Genomic DNA, 18,818 nt, shown 5'->3' with positions numbered 1-18,818 from the left:
CACATTTGTCTCACTCCAGAGGCACACTGATCGACCGAGCATTTGAGCTGGGGAGATCCATACGCCCACGACTGTGGAGGACTACACAACATCAACGGAGGCTGCATCAAAAGATTCAAATCACTTTGGCCAAGCATGCACGACGCCTGGTCAGACTACTGACCATGGAGGAGATTGATGAGATCCACCAGCGACCAATGCTGGATCTCCTGTGATTTAGCTATTTAGCTATTCCAGCCAGCTGCTTAGTTCACATCGAGCGGCCTAGGTTTCCATAGTATTTTTATTTTGTTTTGTTATGTTGTCATTGTTGTTATTTTTGTTACTCTGACTTTGTATCAGATCCACCACATTGTAACTTTCTGGTATCATAGGTCACTTTGGCCTTTTCAAGACATTAATATAACATTTCATTTCATCTCTCTCTCTCTCTCTCTCTCTCTCTCTCTCTCTCTCTCTCTACTGCCAGTACTCTCTCTCTCTCTCTCTCTCTCTCTCTCTCTCTCTCTCTCTCTCTCTCTCTCTCTCTCTCTCTCTCTCTCTCTCTCTCTCATCACGCCATCTCTCTCTCTCTCTTTACCATGCTTTCGTTTAGGGTTTGCTGCTGTATTTTAGGGTTCGCGACCTGTTTTTAGGGCTCGCGACCTTTTTTTTTTTCTTTTTTCTTTTTTTTTTTGGGGGGGGGGTTGTTGGACAGATCTGCGTTTTAGGGTTAGCTGCATTTTCTGCACTTTAGAAACATCAATCCTCTCTTCTCTCTCTCTCTCTCTCTCTCTCTCTCTCTCTCTCTCATGTCATCCCCAACCTCACCTATGGCAACAAGCAAACTCAAATATATGCTTCACTCCAAACGAATTTCCATCATTGAATTGGAAATGAAAGCATGGAGAAAAGAGATGGAAGATTGGAGGAACGCGAAGACCGTTTTCCTCCGAGAAAATGAAGAAAAGGAGAAGAGGTGGAAGGACGAGAAGGATCATCTTCTCAACAAGATCGCCACGTTGGAGAATAGCATTTTGGACCTCCACAAAGAAGTGTTGGAAACACGGTCAAAAAATGGGCTTGAAGAGGGGGAATTTCAGCCCTCTTTGAGGGAAGAAATTGACAACATCAATGAGGAGAAGAAGTCATGGGCCGCGGTCATATCCGAAACGCAAAAGAAAGTAGAGGAGGCCGAAAAATGGATTGAGGTTGCCAAGAAAGGGAAAGGTAAGGAAGCTCCTTGTACACCCACTCTTATCAACATGACCCTCGAAGAGGAACAAAGAAGGAGGATGCGGGCTCTACATGTGAGGGTAACCGGCCTCAAGGACATAAACAATGTGGAAAAAGAGGTCACAAGCCTCACATCAATGATGGGGGTGGAGAAGCCTTCACACACAAAGGCATGGAGAGTGGGCAAGAAGAGTGAGGGCCCCGGAGAATCTTCAAAGAAAAGAGCTCTCATACTACGCTTCCCTTCATTGGAAGAGAAGAAGGAATTCTTGAGGAAGAGACCTACTCTCAAGAAGACAGGTATTTTCTTAGGCGATGACCTCACTCTCTCACAACTTGCGCATATGAGAGAAGTAATGCCCGAGATTCAAGCGGCAAGGGAGAAGGGGAAGATGGCCTTTTACAGAGATGGTCGGGTGGTGATTGTAGAGCGGCGCTCTACATGACGGTGCGAGACCTATGGGACCACATTGAGGATGGCGACTTGGAATTGTAATGGGTCTATGAGGTTGGATGTTGGTGCCTTTGAGGACAGTTTCAGAGACAAGGACATTGTTTTCTTTTCAGAGACTCACCAGGCCCCTGGCCAACTGTTGCCACATGTGGTGGGATACAAATGGGAGACAGCCCACAGAACAGTCACGAGATCTGAGCATGGGAGTAGAGGTTCAGGAGGAGTAGCGGTGTTGTTTAGGGAGGAGCTACAGCCACTACTACATATTGTACGGAGAGATGATCAGGCTAGATACATGTGGGTGAGGCTGAGAGCTGGCACAAGTCGATTTCTATATATTGCTATATGTTACTTCCCCCCCAGTACGTCAGTATATGCTGTATCCAGAGGACAGTCGCCTTTCTCAATTCTAGATGATGATATATGGGAGTTTTCTAGGGATGGTGATATCATCCTCCTAGGAGACTTCAATGCTCGAACGGGCAACTGTCAGACAGTCTTCTACGACACTTCAGATGAGATGCTTAGAGAGTTGGATGTGGGTGAGCTGGGGTTTGACAGATGCTCACATGACAGAGAGCAGACTGAGTATGGGAGATACCTCACGGAGATGACGACTACACATGGGCTAGCCATACTTAATGGCTTACAGCGGTTTCCTGGAGCAGCAGGCTTCACATGCTTTCCACACAGACATGGGGCCAGTACAGTGGACTATGTTATGACACAGCCGAGCTTTATTCCTTGTATTCAGGATTTCACAGTGGGAGCCAGACCAGTGGGCGTAGCAGTGGATCATGCTCTCTTGACACTGTCCGTATCTTTTCAGTTTAGTACAGCCCAGAAATCAGGAGGCAGGTCACACACCCGTTATACATTTACACCAGAGACTGACTCGGTTTATACGGAGGCGATCTGGGATCGTCTATGCACAGTTGCTCCAGGCCTCTCAGTAGAGGAGTGCACTACTTTACTGATTGAGACACTACATGATGCAGCATCAGAGGCATACCCACACACTCAACCGGATCGGAGGCGACATTCTGGGAGCATGCCCCAGAATAGTTGGTATGATGAGGAGTGCAGAGAGATGAGAGCCCAGCTTCAGAGGGATCTTCATTTAGGAGTCATCACCTACAGACAGTCGCGGATTGCTTTCCGACGCCTTGTGCGAAAGAAGAAACGAGCTTACCTGGCCCAGATGGAGCGAGACTTGTATCAGTTGTTCTTGAGTAGAGACTCAGGCGAGGCATGGCGACTCTTCCATGAGCACTCCCCTCCCCCAGTGATTACTTCTCCTGATGTGTGGGGCCAGTATGCGACATCGTTATATACGGTTCGTGGGCAGGATCCCCTTCCAGATCCTACAGAGCCATGTCCACCTACGAGCACCTTCTTTACCACTGAGATGGTAAAGAGAGCCATTGACAGGATGAGGACCAGGAGGGCTTACGATCATGACGGTCTAGTAGCGGAGCACTTTATACATGCTAGGGATATGCTGATGGAGGTTCTTGCAGTGTTGTTCAATCGTGCCATGTGTGAGGGATTACCTGAGACTTGGAGGTTGTCTACTATTGTGCCTATATTCAAGGCAGGTGATCCTACAGATCCTGGAAATTACCGCACTATTATGGTTGGACACACACTGGCACGATTGTATGCATCCATTATTGAGCAGCAGTTGAGTAACTGGGCAGAGGGTGAGGGTGTACGGGCAAAGGGACAGGCAGGTTTCAGGAGGGGTTTCTCCACTCTTGACCATATTCTGACACTCAGAGCTATCATTGAGGAGGGCAGGTCACATGGGAGACGGATTTATTGTAGCTTTGTGGATTTCCACAAAGCATTTGACATGGTACCGAGAGCTCGACTGATGCGCAGACTGCAGGAGATGGGGGTGCCCACAGTGTTGATTTGGGGAATTATGGCTTTATACAGATCAGTGATGGGACATGTACGCACCCCAGAGGGGATATCTGACTTAGTTCACTCCACTATCGGGGTGAAACAGGGTTGCCCATTGTCTCCTACTCTATTTGGTATGTATGTTGATGAGGTGTCTGATTACATTGACAGAGAGGGTGATAGAGGTGCCCAGCTGGCAGGGACGTGGATCCCATTGTTGTTATATGCTGATGATATTGTCTTGATCTCTGACTCACCAGAGGGTATGCAGCGACAGTTGGATGCATTACACAGTTTTGCAGAGGATAGTGGATTGTCTGTAAACCTTGGTAAAACCAAGGTCATGGTGTTTAACACCACACCGCAGTGGATCAGGAGATCGGTACCGACCTTCACGTATGGTCAAGAGATTGTGGAGTATACAGATGCATACACTTACCTTGGGATAGTCTTCACTGGGCCGAGGTTTTCTTTGGGGAGAGCAGCAGAGACTAGACTGACCAGAGCTTATGCGGCCTTGGGAGGCTTGGAGAGGATGTGTTTGCAGGTTCAGTTCCAGGAACCTCGGACAAAGTTATGGCTCTTTGATACTTTAGTAGCCTCAGCTATGATGTATGGGGTACAGGTATGGGGACCTTCTGTAGGCCAGGATGGTTGGAGACGTATGGAGAGGCCCTTGGTATCTATGATCTCCCGATTGATTAGAGCCAAGGCCTCCGTACCTCACGCGACCATTCGAGCAGAGCTAGCTGCCTCCCCCATGGAGATTGAGGCGCTTACCAGATCAGTGTCCTTTGTGCACAGCCTATGGGATACTACTAGAGACAGATATGCTAGACTGGCCCTTGAGTCTTCCAGACAGTTAGCTCTAAAGGGGGACACTTCATGCTGGTATGCACAGATGACTTCATGGTTTCAGACGCATGGCTTCACCATGGACAGGTTGCCCCCTTTCCAGTATTCTCTTCAGGCACCCTCGCTGTCTCTTACACGGGTGGAGATCACTAGACTCATTCGTCAGGACCTGATCCAGCTCGACACCAGGAGGACATGGATAGAGCCGCCTCAGGAGTTGAGCACGAAGATGGCTTTCTATAGAGAGCATCTTCACACCTCACAGGAGATGGGTTTGTGATTCGACCCAGCTACATGGACACACATATGTCTCATGGTTTGCGTTGTGCCATTGGTCAGATACGCACATCCTCACATCAGCTCGAGATTGAGACTGGTAGATTCAGAGGGATACCAGCAGACAGCAGGATATGCCGATTATGCCAGAGAGAGCCAGAGACAGAGTTGCACTACATATGTCATTGCACAGTGTTCTATGAGATACGGGGGCGTTTCCACTGCTTATTCAGAGAGGGTTTTGGTCCTCTATCTAGGGTCATGAGTTATGAGGATCAGAGATGTCTTGGACTATATCTACTTGAGTTACACAGGTGTAGAGACACTTTACTGGGGAGAGCTAGAGAGAGGCAGTCCCAGAGACACATTACAGATTTCTTTTCACTAGATATGGGACAGCCAGAGGAGCAGCCACCACTGCAGAGCTCGTCCCACACTCATTCGACCACTACTGGCACTCTCATCGACCGAGCATTGGAGCTACAGAGATATAGACGACCACGACTGAGGAGAGGAGCTACACAGCATCGACGGAGACTACAACAGAAGATTCGAGCCATACTCTCTCGACATCCAGAGTGCAGATGAGGATGGATCCTCACCATTTCTTCCATCTTTGTTTCACACACTGTTACATCCAGTTTACCGGGTACCTATTGTATCAGCTGCTACACCCACGTAGTTTTAGATTGTAGTAGTAGTAGTAGTATTTTGTTCCACTTCTAGTTCTTTTCTAGTTCTTTTGTACCCAGACATGGTATTTGATTCACTATTTTGTAACTGATTGGTCTCATAGGTCATTTTGGCCTTTTGAAGACGTTAATATAACATTTCATTTCATTTCATTTTCTCTCTCTCTCTCTCTAATTATCTATCTAGTCAAGTTCAGTGATTTTACAGGTTCTGTTCATGTGTTGCTATTGATTTCTCGCTCGGAGTGTCCAAGCCGGTAACATGGGCACTGCAGCTGGCTCAAATCTGTTCCAGCTCTGCTCTTCTTCTTCCGGTCGGCCTCGGGCATGCCAGTCAGCAGGTTGTGACATGCCAGCCTTTCAGTAGCCATTGGCATGGGCTTATCCAAGGAAAGCATAACATCTCTTTACAATTGGTATATGTCTTGTTGATGATGTAGTCACTGTGGATAATACAGTTCCTTCTTTTCTTACATGGCATTTGCGTATGCATCAACGGCTTGAATGGTTACTCAGGTTCTTACACCTTTTCAGCCAGGTTCTCCACTTGAGATTGTGGAGCACTTGTCGTGGGATTTGTGTTTATGCACTTACTGCTTCCAATGCATATCATTTGCTCATTCGTCCGTTCAGGATTGTGGAACATGGCAATCGTCTTTAGTATCTTTAGTATATGCATGAACCCCTTGGTAGTAAAGTATGTTGCCAAGAAAAGGAATTTGCAAACTTTTCTCAAAACACGGGTCTTCTTTTAACATTGTCTCATAGGTGTGCTCCTTGTTGGAGCTTTTTTGGCACGCCGGCATATTGCTTCTTCTTTTTACTGCTGTTGCTGCCAATGCAATGAGACCATGCCTCACATGCTATGGCTTTGATCTCATGCTCGGAGTTTTCTTTGTGAGGTTACAGAACAGCTGCAATATGGTTTCCCTCGCTACTTCTGGAATTTTGGCCAATCATTACCAGAGTATGACTATTTGTCCCGTGGGTGTGGTTGAGGGCCCGTAGGGTTATTTATCTTATACATGAGTATCTTCAACTGGATGTCTGTTTTGAAAGCAGTTTCCCTAAGTATACTTTCGGACACTCAGCTCATTCGGTTTCTTTGTGATTGTTTCGGTTTGGGAGACATTTCCTTTCAGCAGTTCGAGGTCTTCTAGGAGTGGTTCTAGCTTTCTGGCTCGACCATTTTGGGTGGCTGTGTAATCAGTACAAATCTAGTTTCATTGACGACACACAGTAGCAGCGACCCTCACAGATGGTTTATCTAGATACTTCTGTCTCTGTGTTTTGGCATTCATCGTTGTTGCAACTGGCATATTCTGTACTTGATTCTGGGGTCTGCGCCCTCGAGATATTTATAAATAAAAGCTATGCTCTTGCAAAACAGTGAGTAGAGATAAGTTGGCTACGAAAAGATGCTAGCTGAAGTAAGTGTAAGTTCTCCTGTGATGATCTTGATCAAGATCACCATCCTATCTCATCAATCACCCTACTCAGTGTCATTGAAGGGGACTCCCTTGTTTGTGTCAGTACACATCGAGCTTGACCTTCCAGCATTTTGTACTTAAGCTAACAGTAGAAGAGGTGACCCTAGAATCAATTCAAGATTTGTAAAAGAGAGAGGAGGGGTGTTTTGTACTGTTGTTTTCTTTCTTTTGAGGGGGAATTTAGAAAAACCTTAAAGCACATGCTTGTATGCATGCACACACAAACTGTTTCTTGTTTAAAGCTTCTTTGATCCTGATGGAAAAAATTTGTTTCTCTAAATTTATCATGCTGTAACTACATACAAAGCTAAATCAAGTTACACTTCTTGCTTTGGCGGTTATGCAGGAGTGCGTTGGAGGAGTACCAAGCAATGCAAATGCCTCGTGCAAGGCAAATTTCCAAACAATCACAAGCAAGAGGTGGGAAAGCAGAAGATGGCTTCTATGATTGGTTGTACAATCCCAAAATGTTGTGATAGCATCCATCCAGTTTCTACACATTTGTGTACATACATATTACTACTTTCTTTTTGTTTGATTTATGTGTAACAAAAATAACATGTCAAGTGTAAACAATACGACATGCTTACATTTACAACAAACAATGGAAAGTGCAAGTTCAATGATTGCTGCATCCAATGGTGAGCTCGAACTTTTGCTGATGAGTATTGTCTCTTACAGATGTTCGAGTGTTTTGTCTCTACAAATATTATAACAGGTGATTGTCCATTGGACCATCGTTCTTTTTGCGATTGGATTTTTTCTTGTGTAGGTGCATACTTTCTTGTTTTTAGTTGCCCAGACTCTAGAGATTAATAATCTTTAGTCCAATATGCAGAGCTTACAATGAGTGTTTAGGTTCAAGTCAAGCCAAGATTTTTAAAATTGAGAGCTCTCTGTTGACACTGAGTTGTACATATAAATATGCTATTATACCTCGGTATCCTTCATGCTTGGCGTGGAAAAGTTCATCTTAAGCTGTATACAATTTGTATGTTTTGGGCGTTATAGGTTAATCCAACAGAATGGTCAAACAACTCAACAACATAATCTGTTGAGCTCACAAGTTTTCACGTTTGCAATGGATTTCAATGTTGGCAAATGCCAGCTTAACAAAAGTTAGGGAGAGATTTTCGGCTACCCATAAAGGCTTCCTTACAAGATGAGAACTTTGGTAAAAAGAAAAAGCCTTGAAATCATCCAAAACAGTACATTGTTAAAATGGATATGTAACATCAAAAGCCATGTGCACATAAAAGGCAACTCTATTGAAGTAGTCCTTATGATGGTGACTGGACCCAGTTTTGAAACTCCCAATATATTGTAAATGGCACAAAGGGAAGGCATGTTGATCTTTTGTAAGATGAATTATCAAGCAACACTAGGAAGTGATTGAGTTGTGAGTCAATGGAACCTCTCCCATCCTATTGCATGAAACTAAATCATGTCCTCTACAGTCCCATGTCACTATTCACCTTAATGCAGATTTAAAATAAGGTAGCTAATTTATGCAAACCATTCTTCTCATTTCATTTATTGGGTCATCCAACATCTGCAATATTGTTTCCACTATTACTAGAGTACAAGTGCTTTTCAGCTTGGGTGTAGTTTTGGGCCATTTGCATGGTTTTTTTACTCGTAACAATTAGTCAACTTGTCCCAACCCATAACTTCTTATTCAACTCCTTCGGTCTCTTCATGATTGTTTCCATTTGGGAGATGGTTCGCTTAAATTTGTCTGAGGTGTTCTATGACTAATGTTCCCACATAGCTTTACCAATTTTGTATAACTATGTTTTTTACATCACTGTCACTAAAGGAAATTGAGTTTGAGAGAGAGAAAGAGAGGGATTTCATTTTGTTCAACATATGCATACTGTTAGTAAACATGGGTGGTTGTATATGCATGATATTAAAGTAGTCGTCTAGTAGGCAAAACAAGTATGTGAATCTCTCATAGTTAATGCTCAACAAAGGCCTCCGTCAGAGTGACCAAGATTTATTCTTGCAGGCAAAGAATGTTATTATGCTCAATGATCAGTGTACAACACTGCAAAATGGATGACTTGCTCATCAAAAGGCATTACTGGACAAAGGTTGCCGCTCTAAACATTTTCAAGAGTTTGCATGAGTTTAGACAAAAGGATAGAGTTCGTCGGGTAAAAAAACCGGATGAACAATGGTCTAGATCTATGTAATGAATGTGCTCACTTTTCTTCTCTTCTTGCCTCTACTTCAAATGTCTCTTCAAATGTTTTGGAGGCTCGTGAACTTTTGCAATTTGTGCAACTGCTATGGTGTTGGAGGGACTTTATAGAGTAGATAAGTAAGCCTTGCATTCCATAAGCAAATGGAAATCACTTGGTTGGAACGGTTTGACATTGGAATTTTTATTGCTATTTAACCCTTTTTGGAAACGTTGATTTTTTTATAATCAATAAAGCATGGGAAGATAGAACGTATGCCAATTTCTTCAAAGAAAGAATTGGTTAAGCCTTTCCCTAATCCCTAACAAACATCTATGTAAATCGTTTTTGGATTGGCGCCCTATCACTCTCATGCTAGGTATTTATTAGTTGGTTACTAAGATGTTGGCTAATAGAATTAAGGGCTTCTTGCATCATAGATTACATCATGCTTAGTATGGTCTTATCCCTTAGGCAAATCAATATTAATCTGGCTAATGCATATATTGGCATGGAATATACCAAATATACTAAACGAGATGTGCTAGTGCTTCAAGTTAACATTGAGAAAGCCTTTGATACCATTAGCTAGGATTATATTGCCATGACTATGGTAGCTAGGTTTTGAATTTAGGTTGCATGGCAAGGTGTAGTGGCTTTGATGTGATAATGATGCTTCTTTGATGCTTGGCTCTTTTGCTTAGTGATAGTTGGAATTTACAAAGATCTGTTGAACAAGGTTGCCCTTTGAGTGCCTTACTTTATGTTGTGGCCCACTCATCCTTTGCTTACATATTTAGACATTTGCTGATTTTGGTGCAGTCCTACCGAATGGTAAATCATTTGTAGCACAAGCTTATGCTCATGATTTATTTTTTATGCATTGCAAAATGCAATTAGATGTACGAAGTAGCCATGGCATAGTTCGATTTAGCTGAGTAAAATTCCTTCATTGGCACATGCAGTCAGACACTTGGGCTACGTGTTAGATTGATACATCTCATGTAAACAAATGACAAATGGGTGATGCAAAGGTTAAATGAGAAGTTTAATTTCTAGAAACTTTCTACATGGCCACTACATGTTTGTTTACATATTATGCAAGCAATTGTCATCGCATATATTCATGTCTTTCTACCATTGATAATGTAGAGTGAATTGGGTAGAGATTGTTTTATATCTTCGGCCATGGATATATTTGGAAGGTTGGTCCTTCATCTTATGTCTATCAAGAGGCTTTGTTCTTTAAAACAACATGGTGATTTTAATATTCTCAACATACACTTTCATTGATTGGCACGAAGACCTCTTTCTTGCTCGTTTGTATCTCAGAGATTGTCCTAGGCTTTTATGTTGGCATCTTTTGGCAATTGGACAATCGCGCATTGCGGTGTAGTGTTGGGATGTTTTGATGGCAAGTTTGCTCGTTGTCCACTCTCCACAAAGCTGGTTTTAGTTGGGAGAAAAACTAATATAGTTTCTTCACTGTAGCCCATGATTGAATAATGGTTCACAAACCATTGGTATTTCAATAGCTTAGGAAGGATTATTTCCTTGTTAAAAATGTGTCCACTTCATGAAAGATGTATTGGATTATAGAACCAATTTTTCATATACCATTGGCTATCTAGGAGCTTAGGAAGGTTATTGCCTTGGAAAAAAAGGGGGTCTACTTTTTTAAAACTGTGCTAGATGATAGAGATCAAGTGCTATCTTTTGTAGATGCTTATGCTAAACTTGGTCTAGCTATCATTATCGCCCTTTATGGAGAAAGATTCAAAAAAAATTGGTTCCTTTTGAGCCTATTCCTCCTTTGGATGAGTTGAAGAGATTGAAAAATTAGAGCCTATATGGGGCCACCCCTTCTTGCAGTCCTTTGTCTCTGGCCCTTCCTAGACTATAGGATCGTAATTATGCAAATAGTTGGAGAGTGCATAAGCCGTTGTCTTGGTGGAGAAAATGACTCAGGATGATGTAGAATCATAAGATGCCTTTAAAATGTCAGCTTTTTCTATGGTGCTACTTGCTTGTAAATCTTTCAATTGGGTCTTTTCTAGTGAGGCACCATGTGGCATCCTCTCTTTGTTATGTTTGTGGTGCTTTTTGAAATAGTTCCTCACCTATTATGAAATATGACCACCTCTCGCAAATTGCTAGACCATAAAGCAAGTTTTTGCAAGCTCGTTTCCCTTCTATGTCTTTTGTAAAAAATGGGTTGTTTGGCATTCTTGCTCCTACTTGCACATCGCACATAGATATTTTTGGTGGGCTCCGACACCGGACCAGCTAGAAGATTTAATAGTCGAGATATTGAAGATTTGATGGTCAAGATATTGGTCGGTTTTTGGTAAGTCGTTGATTTAGGCATTTTCCTTTTTCAGACAATCTTGTAACCACTCTCTTTATTAATTATCAGTCTCTACATGAGATTGAGCCATCGTTGTATGTCTTTTGTCATATGTGTCTTGACTATGCATTTGTTCACTATGAACTTAGGCATTTCTTGTATATGATTCATTTTGTGGGTTTTCCTTACTTTGAGGTTCCCCAATTGTAATTCAAAAGTGATTTAGAAAAAAATTGTGTGTGTGTGTGTGTTGTTGTTGTTGTTGTTGTTGTATTAAGATACTACCAATACACAAAAGCACATTATGTTCCAAAGACAACTGGCTTTATACATAGAGAAAGTGGTTTGCACAAAAAAGAATTTTGCATTCAACTCATTTTTGTACAATGGAATCACATTCCAGTTATCCTATACATTAAGACTAAACCATATTATGAGGATGAAATACGCCTTCATCTTCAAGGTCATGCTAAACCTTTTCCATATAGACAAGACCATAGGTTTTTTTAGACTTGACTACATATGACAGGTGGCAAAAAACCTATCAGTTGTTATCCATGTTATAATTAAAAATTATTAGACTAGTGACTATCTTAAAAATTATTAGACTAGTGACTAGTGACTATCTTAAACAATTATTAAACTAGTGACTAGTGACTATCTTGAACAAATCTTAAGTAATTCTCACTTTTTTCGAGTTGAAGTTTCCAATCCAAAACTACATTCTCAGAATAGTGTCTACATGATCTTGAAAGCATTACTTTACAGTAACCTTTTACTTTTTCAAAGAGTTAAAACTTGTCTAACCATCCATAAGCCAACCACAAGTTGTATACAAATTTTTGAAGTGATTTGAGAAGCCATATTTTGCAATTAAATCCATTTTGTATGGATCTTGCATGAATCAGGCAAACATATTTTTGAATGTAGCAACGTATGCCATTGGAGACATTTACTAAGGAAAAATCATGCTAAGTGAAGAAACAACTAAAAACAATCGTGTTTCAAGTCAAGAACTAAGCCATAACAAACCCCAAGTTAAGTATTCCAAACCTGGCCAGAATCTTAGTGAAACAAGTACAGTTATGACAATGTGTAAACTATTAAAGTCAAGGAGACTAGACAGGGTGTTCATAGCTTGATCTAAGAGTCCAAATATTCCCAGCACAAAGCAAATGTAAATTTATTTGAGATTTTTTATAAGATCAGAGTTGTCTCCATAAGATCAAAAATTCCATTGGATCATTGTATTAGCCTCAAATATCCTCTAGGTAATAGAGCAAACGATATGCTCTAGGCTCTTGGTACATCTAAAACCAACAACCAACTTCAGTAGCAACAATTTATGCTGCTAGAATCACTCCCAAAACTTTGGTGCCATTCCAATTTCAAAATCAAGCAAATCAATATAGATTCTGAGTCCAAAAAAAATAACATAAAAAAACCAATGTTCTTGTCTTAAGGGACAATTATTTACAATAACCATTAGCATTTCAATGAAAGTAATTATAGTATAATGTGACTCCAAAAGTACCTACATGTACAACCAGTCAACTTTATTTGTAGCTGCTTTTGCTAGATATTCATTGATTATGGTATCACGACAGGAGGCGAGATCAAGGAAAAACTCCAGGAAAGTCAAAACATTCAGCAAATGCTCCCGCACAATCAGATGCATAGATTAAAACCAAATTCATGAATATGGTATCAAGACTACGAAGCAAGATCAAGGATGAATTCCAAGCCATTCAACCATCCAGCATATTGAAGGGTCAAAAGGAATCAAAAAAAGTCCTAAGATCGAAGTAAAACAGAATTTAGCACCTAGTATAAGGAGCAAAAGTCCCAGCAATACTATAACAACTTGTTGCTAGAGCCATTCCGAGATTTCTAACAACCAAAGGAATTGTGTCCAATAAGTGCTACAAATTCCAAAAGGGAGAGATGGCATAGTAAAATGTGAGAAGCAATCAGACTGTAAACCATAGTAATAACTGGTTTGAAAAGCCAAAAAAAAGCAACCAGAATGAAGCCAAAGTAGCTACCAAATTGTAAAATCAGAGTAGCAGATAACTAGTTTGGCAAACCATTTGCTCCAATCAAGGAGCAAGTGTCAAAAGCAAGGAGCAAGTGTCAAAACCATTTCGAGCCTCAAAGACCAATGTTATCAGCAAAAGCATAAGGTTTTTTTGTAAACCAAGGTCAAAACACAAATCAAGCACAAGCTATGAGCTTAGCAATCTCCAAAGTTAGTATTTACAATCACGGCAAGAGATAAAAAAGAAAATTCCAATAAAGCTTCTTTGTGATCAAAAAAGCCCCAAGATTGAGCAACCCATAGTTTCCACTATACACAGAAAGCAAGACCTCCTCATCAAATTTTTCCCATTCTCAGGAGTACAAAACTATTAGAATTATGTATTCTCAAGTATCCAAAATGTCAAATGCAAACCATGCCAGTAAATCCAAAGTGCTACATTTCTTCAACAAAAGACCATATCCAGAAAAAATCCCCGAGCCTAGCACAATGAGCATTATTCCACCTTTATCTAATTCCCACTCCAACCAAATAATATGACATCTTTACACGTAGCTATGTTAAGTATGGAGCCAGATTTACCCCTTGTAATTTTTTGTGGTAAAAACGCACATTTGTAAGGGCCCCATTTGAGGAGAAGCCATCGTGCGTGAAGGAAAATCACTCGTCGGAAAGACTTTTTTTTTGCTTCGCCGGAATATTATGGCCGGAAAGTGGTCGAAAAACGACCGGTCAGTTGGCCGGTTGGCCGGTGGCTGGTGGTCGGAAGTCAATGGCCGGTGGCCGGTGCCCGAATTCAAAAGCGGACTTGTCTTCTCAAGGGCAGCCACACATGGGCGGATTGGAGGGTCCGATTTGGACTTATCTACACAAGGGCGGCTACACATGGCTGTCTCTCATCAGAGAGGGCAGCTCTTTTGGCCTATAAAAGGAGGCCATTTCTACACACATTTCATAGTGTGAAGTTGATGCAACAAGGTGAGTGTGAGGTGGTGAGAGTGAAGCAAGGCGGGAGCTCTATTAAGGGTATAATTCCTTTGTAAACTACTTCTTCTTTTGAAGTACTAAAGCCATTGAGTGGCTGCTTTCCCGTGGACGTAGCCCACATTAGGTGAACCACGTATATCGTGTGTACTCTCTCTCTCTCTCTACTCTATAATCTCGTGTGTGTGAAATCTACCTCTCTCCATTAAGTAATCTACTCAAATATCTATTTAGCTACGTCATATTTCCTAACAAGCTAATCAGTCAAATAATCTCATTGAATTGTAAGAACAATAAGAAAAAAATGTCCCAAGTGAGGGGTAGAGGACCCTCAGCTTAAGTAGCTGCAGGATTAGAGATAACATGCCTTTATTTTGTGCAAAACCTTAGCGTGGCCATCGTCCATCTCAGCATTCAATAGGTAACGAGGGGGTTGTAAGTGATCCGAACAGATCAAGATTCCCATGGTGAGAGAAGATCAATCTAACAAGATAATGACTATGAATTTGATGAATACATAAGTTTTAACCTTTCCATGCAAAAAATTGCAAAGCATACAAGTGTATGAGGTATAATATAGAAAGCATACGTTAAGGACATACCAAAGTGAATGTTGGACGCAAAAGGCAAGGCAAGCCATAAAGACTATAATATTCTAGTTGGATGAAGCAATCACAACCAAGGAAAATGACAATGTGTGCGTGTGTGTGTGTGTGTGTGTGTGTGTGTGTTATCCTCGCCAAATCCTAAACATTATGTATAATGTATAGGTAGTTTCTACCCTCTCCACGAGATCTACCATTCAAGACAAGATAGACAAAACCATAGTTATTACCTTGTGCTTAAGTACAAAGGACCAAATTCAGAAGGAAACATTTTGAACTCGAATAAATATGTTTGAATCATAAAAGAAAATTGTTAGGATTAAGGTCTTAGGCCAAGCACACTAAGGAGATCTTCCTCAACCAACCACTTCCTCATACAAGCCTTTCTTTAAGAGACCCCTTAACATATCTCACCCTTATCCTCGGCCTATGACCTTGTCCCACATTCACTACTTAGTCTTGACACATTCACTACTTAGTCTTGACACAATCACTGCTGGTAATGTTACTTACAATAAAAGCATGACCCTATAAAAAAAATATCAACCATTTCTTTTCAAACTGTTAGTTGTTGAAATGGCACAAGACAATCTCTCTCTCTCTCTCTCTCTCTCTCTCTCTCTCTCAACTCTCCTTGTCGGATAGATCTTGAAGGTCTCTTGGGATAGTTTCCTACTACGTTAAAACAATCTTCTTCTTCTCTCTCTCTCTCTCTCTCTCTCTCTCTCTCTCTCATGCACGCATCCAAACACGCACGCGCACACATATTCCCATGATGCAAGGACACTTGAATGAGTATATTCAAATCATGAAGAAAAGGTAGCACACACAGTTAGAAGCACTAGTATATGAAGTTGCCTCCAACGGCGGCACTATTTCCAAAGTGGCCGAGACTTTTGTGGTGGTGGGGGGGGGGGGGGGGGGGGGGGGGGGGGGGGCTTCTCCCCCTTTCATAATAGTATAGATGGAACTATGAAAAATATCAACCTCTTCTTTTTTCTTTGCAAATTACACTAGCTAGTTGTTGTAACAGCACAATACCTTAGCTTTAGACAAATGGCAAGAGCACACGACGGCCAAGAAATGGTCGATTCAGTGACCTTTCCCCACTAAAATTTGTTCCCGCCATGTGCTTATCGGCTCGTTTGAACACGTACGTATCGGCTCGTTTTGAGTACAAGGTTGGATGTGCATTTTAGAACCCTTTTTATGTCATTCAGTATGCATTATTTTGTCATTAAACCCATACATGTGATCATTAAAAGGGTGAAGGGTGCCTATCTATTGGTTTGTGTGGGTTAATTAACATCATGGCTTAACATGCGGGCTTTAACATATAAGGATGTAAGGTCCTTCGGGGTCACACTGGGGTGGGCAATGGCTAGCCATGTTGAGGTGACAAGCAACCATTTGCTAAGCAAAAAGCGGAGGATAGCCTCGCGACCTTGTGAGAGGAGCAGGAAAACCCTTTCGACCAACTTTTTCACGAGGGTGGGCAACTTCAAAAAAAAGTATAGCGAGAAAAGTTATGGGTTTTGATCTCCGACAGCTAGCGGAGAGGGCGGATGCTTTACTACCTGGCTATCACTAGCTTGCTAGGGTGTTTTGTCGTTTTTTTTGTAAGCCCAGTGTGGCCGCTTTTTTGTGGCCATGAGCAAAATGGCAAGAGGGGCAGGTGCTCTAGTGTGACAAGGGCCTTAGACCTTTCCTTGTCTCGTACACATTGTGTCCTTTGGACTCCGACTCCGACTCCTTCCACAAGGAAACCAAGTGATGTTTCCTTATCACAAATTACCCGGCAAAGGAGCCAATTGTGAGGTGGGTCAAAAGTCACAACAAACCCCGCCCCCCCCAATTTAGAGAGAGAATTTTGAAAAATACTTGAAAGCTTGATTATGTGTCAAGTGGTGATTCACATAATATTAAAATTAAACATTCAAAGTAAATCGGAAAAATGTCAATCTTGGGAGCTGCCTAATTCATCTTTTCATTAAAAATATGATGCAATTTTCACATCTATTAAGATTTGTGAAATCCTATACAAAGGAGCTAGCTTGGTTGAGCAATCGATCGCCGTGACCGAGGTGATGGGTTCGAGTGCGACCAAGTGTCCCTGGTAGGGCTCACGGACGTTTGTAACGCCTCGCACTAAAATGTGCGATTTGCTTGCACCCCCCCCCCCCCCCCCCCCCCCCCCCCCCCCCCCCCCCCCCCCCCTCCCCCCCCCCCCCCCCCCCCCCCCCCCCAGCCCCCCCCCCCCCCCCCCCCCCCCCCCCCCCCCCCCCCCCCCCCCCCCCCCCCCCACCCCCCCCCCCCCCCCCCCCCCCCCCCCCCCCCCCCCCCCCCCCCCCCCCCCAAAAAAAAAGAAAGTGAAATCCTCCTCAAAATTACGATTATTTTATTGTGCCTCTAACCTAGCTATTCTACCCTACAATCTTCTAAGGTCCTTTTTGCTACCTTTTGTTAAATAAAGGTCATGAAAATTTTGGTACTGACTAACATACTGGTAGGCTTAAAAATAAATTCATTAGTGGGAAGATTCCCTCCCTTTCCCCTCTCCCCGCCCTCCTCTAAAATCCCTGCTCTCCACAACCCTACCCGCGAGCTCTCGTTCCCACAACCTTGCCTTCACGGACACACACACACACACACAAAGAGAGAGAGACCTCTCCACATTGCTACAAACTTTCCATGCAATGACTGCCAGTCTACGATTTCCTTTTGTTGCGCTGCGTTAATTTGGCTGGACTCCGCTTGGGATCTGTTTTGATTCCAGCTATGCACGATTATTTAAAAATCATGGGCACATACTTGACTTTCTCGCGTTTTAATGTAGTGCCATTTTTGGTCTTCTGCATTTTAATTTTCCATCACACCTTTAAAAGAGAGAAGCCAAAGAACTTTGGGGTAGGCTAGTGGCTTGAAGAAAGGTCCATGGTTCCAAAGCTTTTATCATACTTGTAGTATAGACCCAAAAAAGACCTATAAACCATCGCTACTTCGGACAACTCTCTCTATCCAAGTATTACTTTTGACTAAAATTCTCTCTCTCTCTCTCTCTCTCTCTCTCTCCCCCCACAACATGCAGGGTCATTGAAAACCCCGTCTCCATTCTACACCACCTCACATGGTAATCGTTCAAGACATGGTGAGAAACTACACCAATCTAAATGGTCGATGTTCCAGTTCGATGTGACTAGGAATCCATTGCAATTGTTCGACTTGTACGATACTGCATTTTTAAAGACGACACAAACCATCACGGCAAAAAGGTTTACACACTCTTCAAATTTATGGTTGGGTTTGTCTGTGAAAGTATAGCTCACACTTCATACAGAGTAAAAACATGTGAAGCACACACCATCTGAGGCAACGGAGCAAGTAATCAAAGGCAAAAACCATTCTTATCAATAAGAAGCAAATGTCCTTAAAAAGGGATCATGCGCAAGGAGATATCACTCTATGAGAGCACACTAGTTAGGGCAGGTTCAGACGAGGCCACCAGCAGAAAATCAACTTTCTGTTTCCTCCACGCTCGAGGCTCACACAAGCCGAATGCATTTGAACATAAGCAAAAGGCATGGATTCTCAGCAGAAAATCGGTCTTAGCCAAGTGGCAAAGGCGTGAGCTTGGTGGGCATGAATGGGAGATCAAGCCTTGCAGTCCAGAATTCTCGCCAAGATGCACCGGTAGCTTCTCTCTTCCAAAAAGGAGGGGTGGGGCAGGGGTGAGGGGCTCGTCACTCCTAGGGAGGTGGGATCAATAGC

At 42.4% G+C, this 18,818-nt stretch overlaps 1 protein-coding gene across 7 annotated transcripts in view; it reads left to right on the top strand.

The window, feature by feature from the left end:
- LOC147423917 (uncharacterized) overlaps positions 1 to 7,524 on the top strand; it is a 144,275-nt gene extending 136,751 nt beyond the window's left edge. For 2 of the 7 annotated variants that reach the window (XM_086501084.1, XM_086501091.1), the window contains exons 9-10: positions 5,609 to 5,816; positions 7,237 to 7,524. In XM_086501084.1, the coding sequence (XP_086357210.1) occupies positions 5,609 to 5,816; positions 7,237 to 7,338 (310 nt within the window). In that variant the 3' untranslated portion in view covers positions 7,339 to 7,524. Of the gene's footprint in view, positions 1 to 5,597; positions 5,817 to 7,236 lie in introns of all 7 variants that reach the window. The other 5 variants (XR_015186542.1, XM_086501085.1, XM_086501088.1 and 2 more) reach the window with 5 other exon arrangements.
- Positions 7,525 to 18,818: the final 11,294 nt, after the last annotated feature.

Source organism: Adiantum capillus-veneris, chromosome 26, assembly GCF_014529385.1.
Source record: "Adiantum capillus-veneris isolate H3 chromosome 26, ASM1452938v2, whole genome shotgun sequence".
Classification (NCBI taxonomy): Eukaryota; Viridiplantae; Streptophyta; class Polypodiopsida; order Polypodiales; family Pteridaceae; genus Adiantum; species Adiantum capillus-veneris.
The sequence above is the reverse complement of the archived record's forward strand: the minus strand, read 5'-3'. Positions and strand labels throughout refer to the sequence as shown.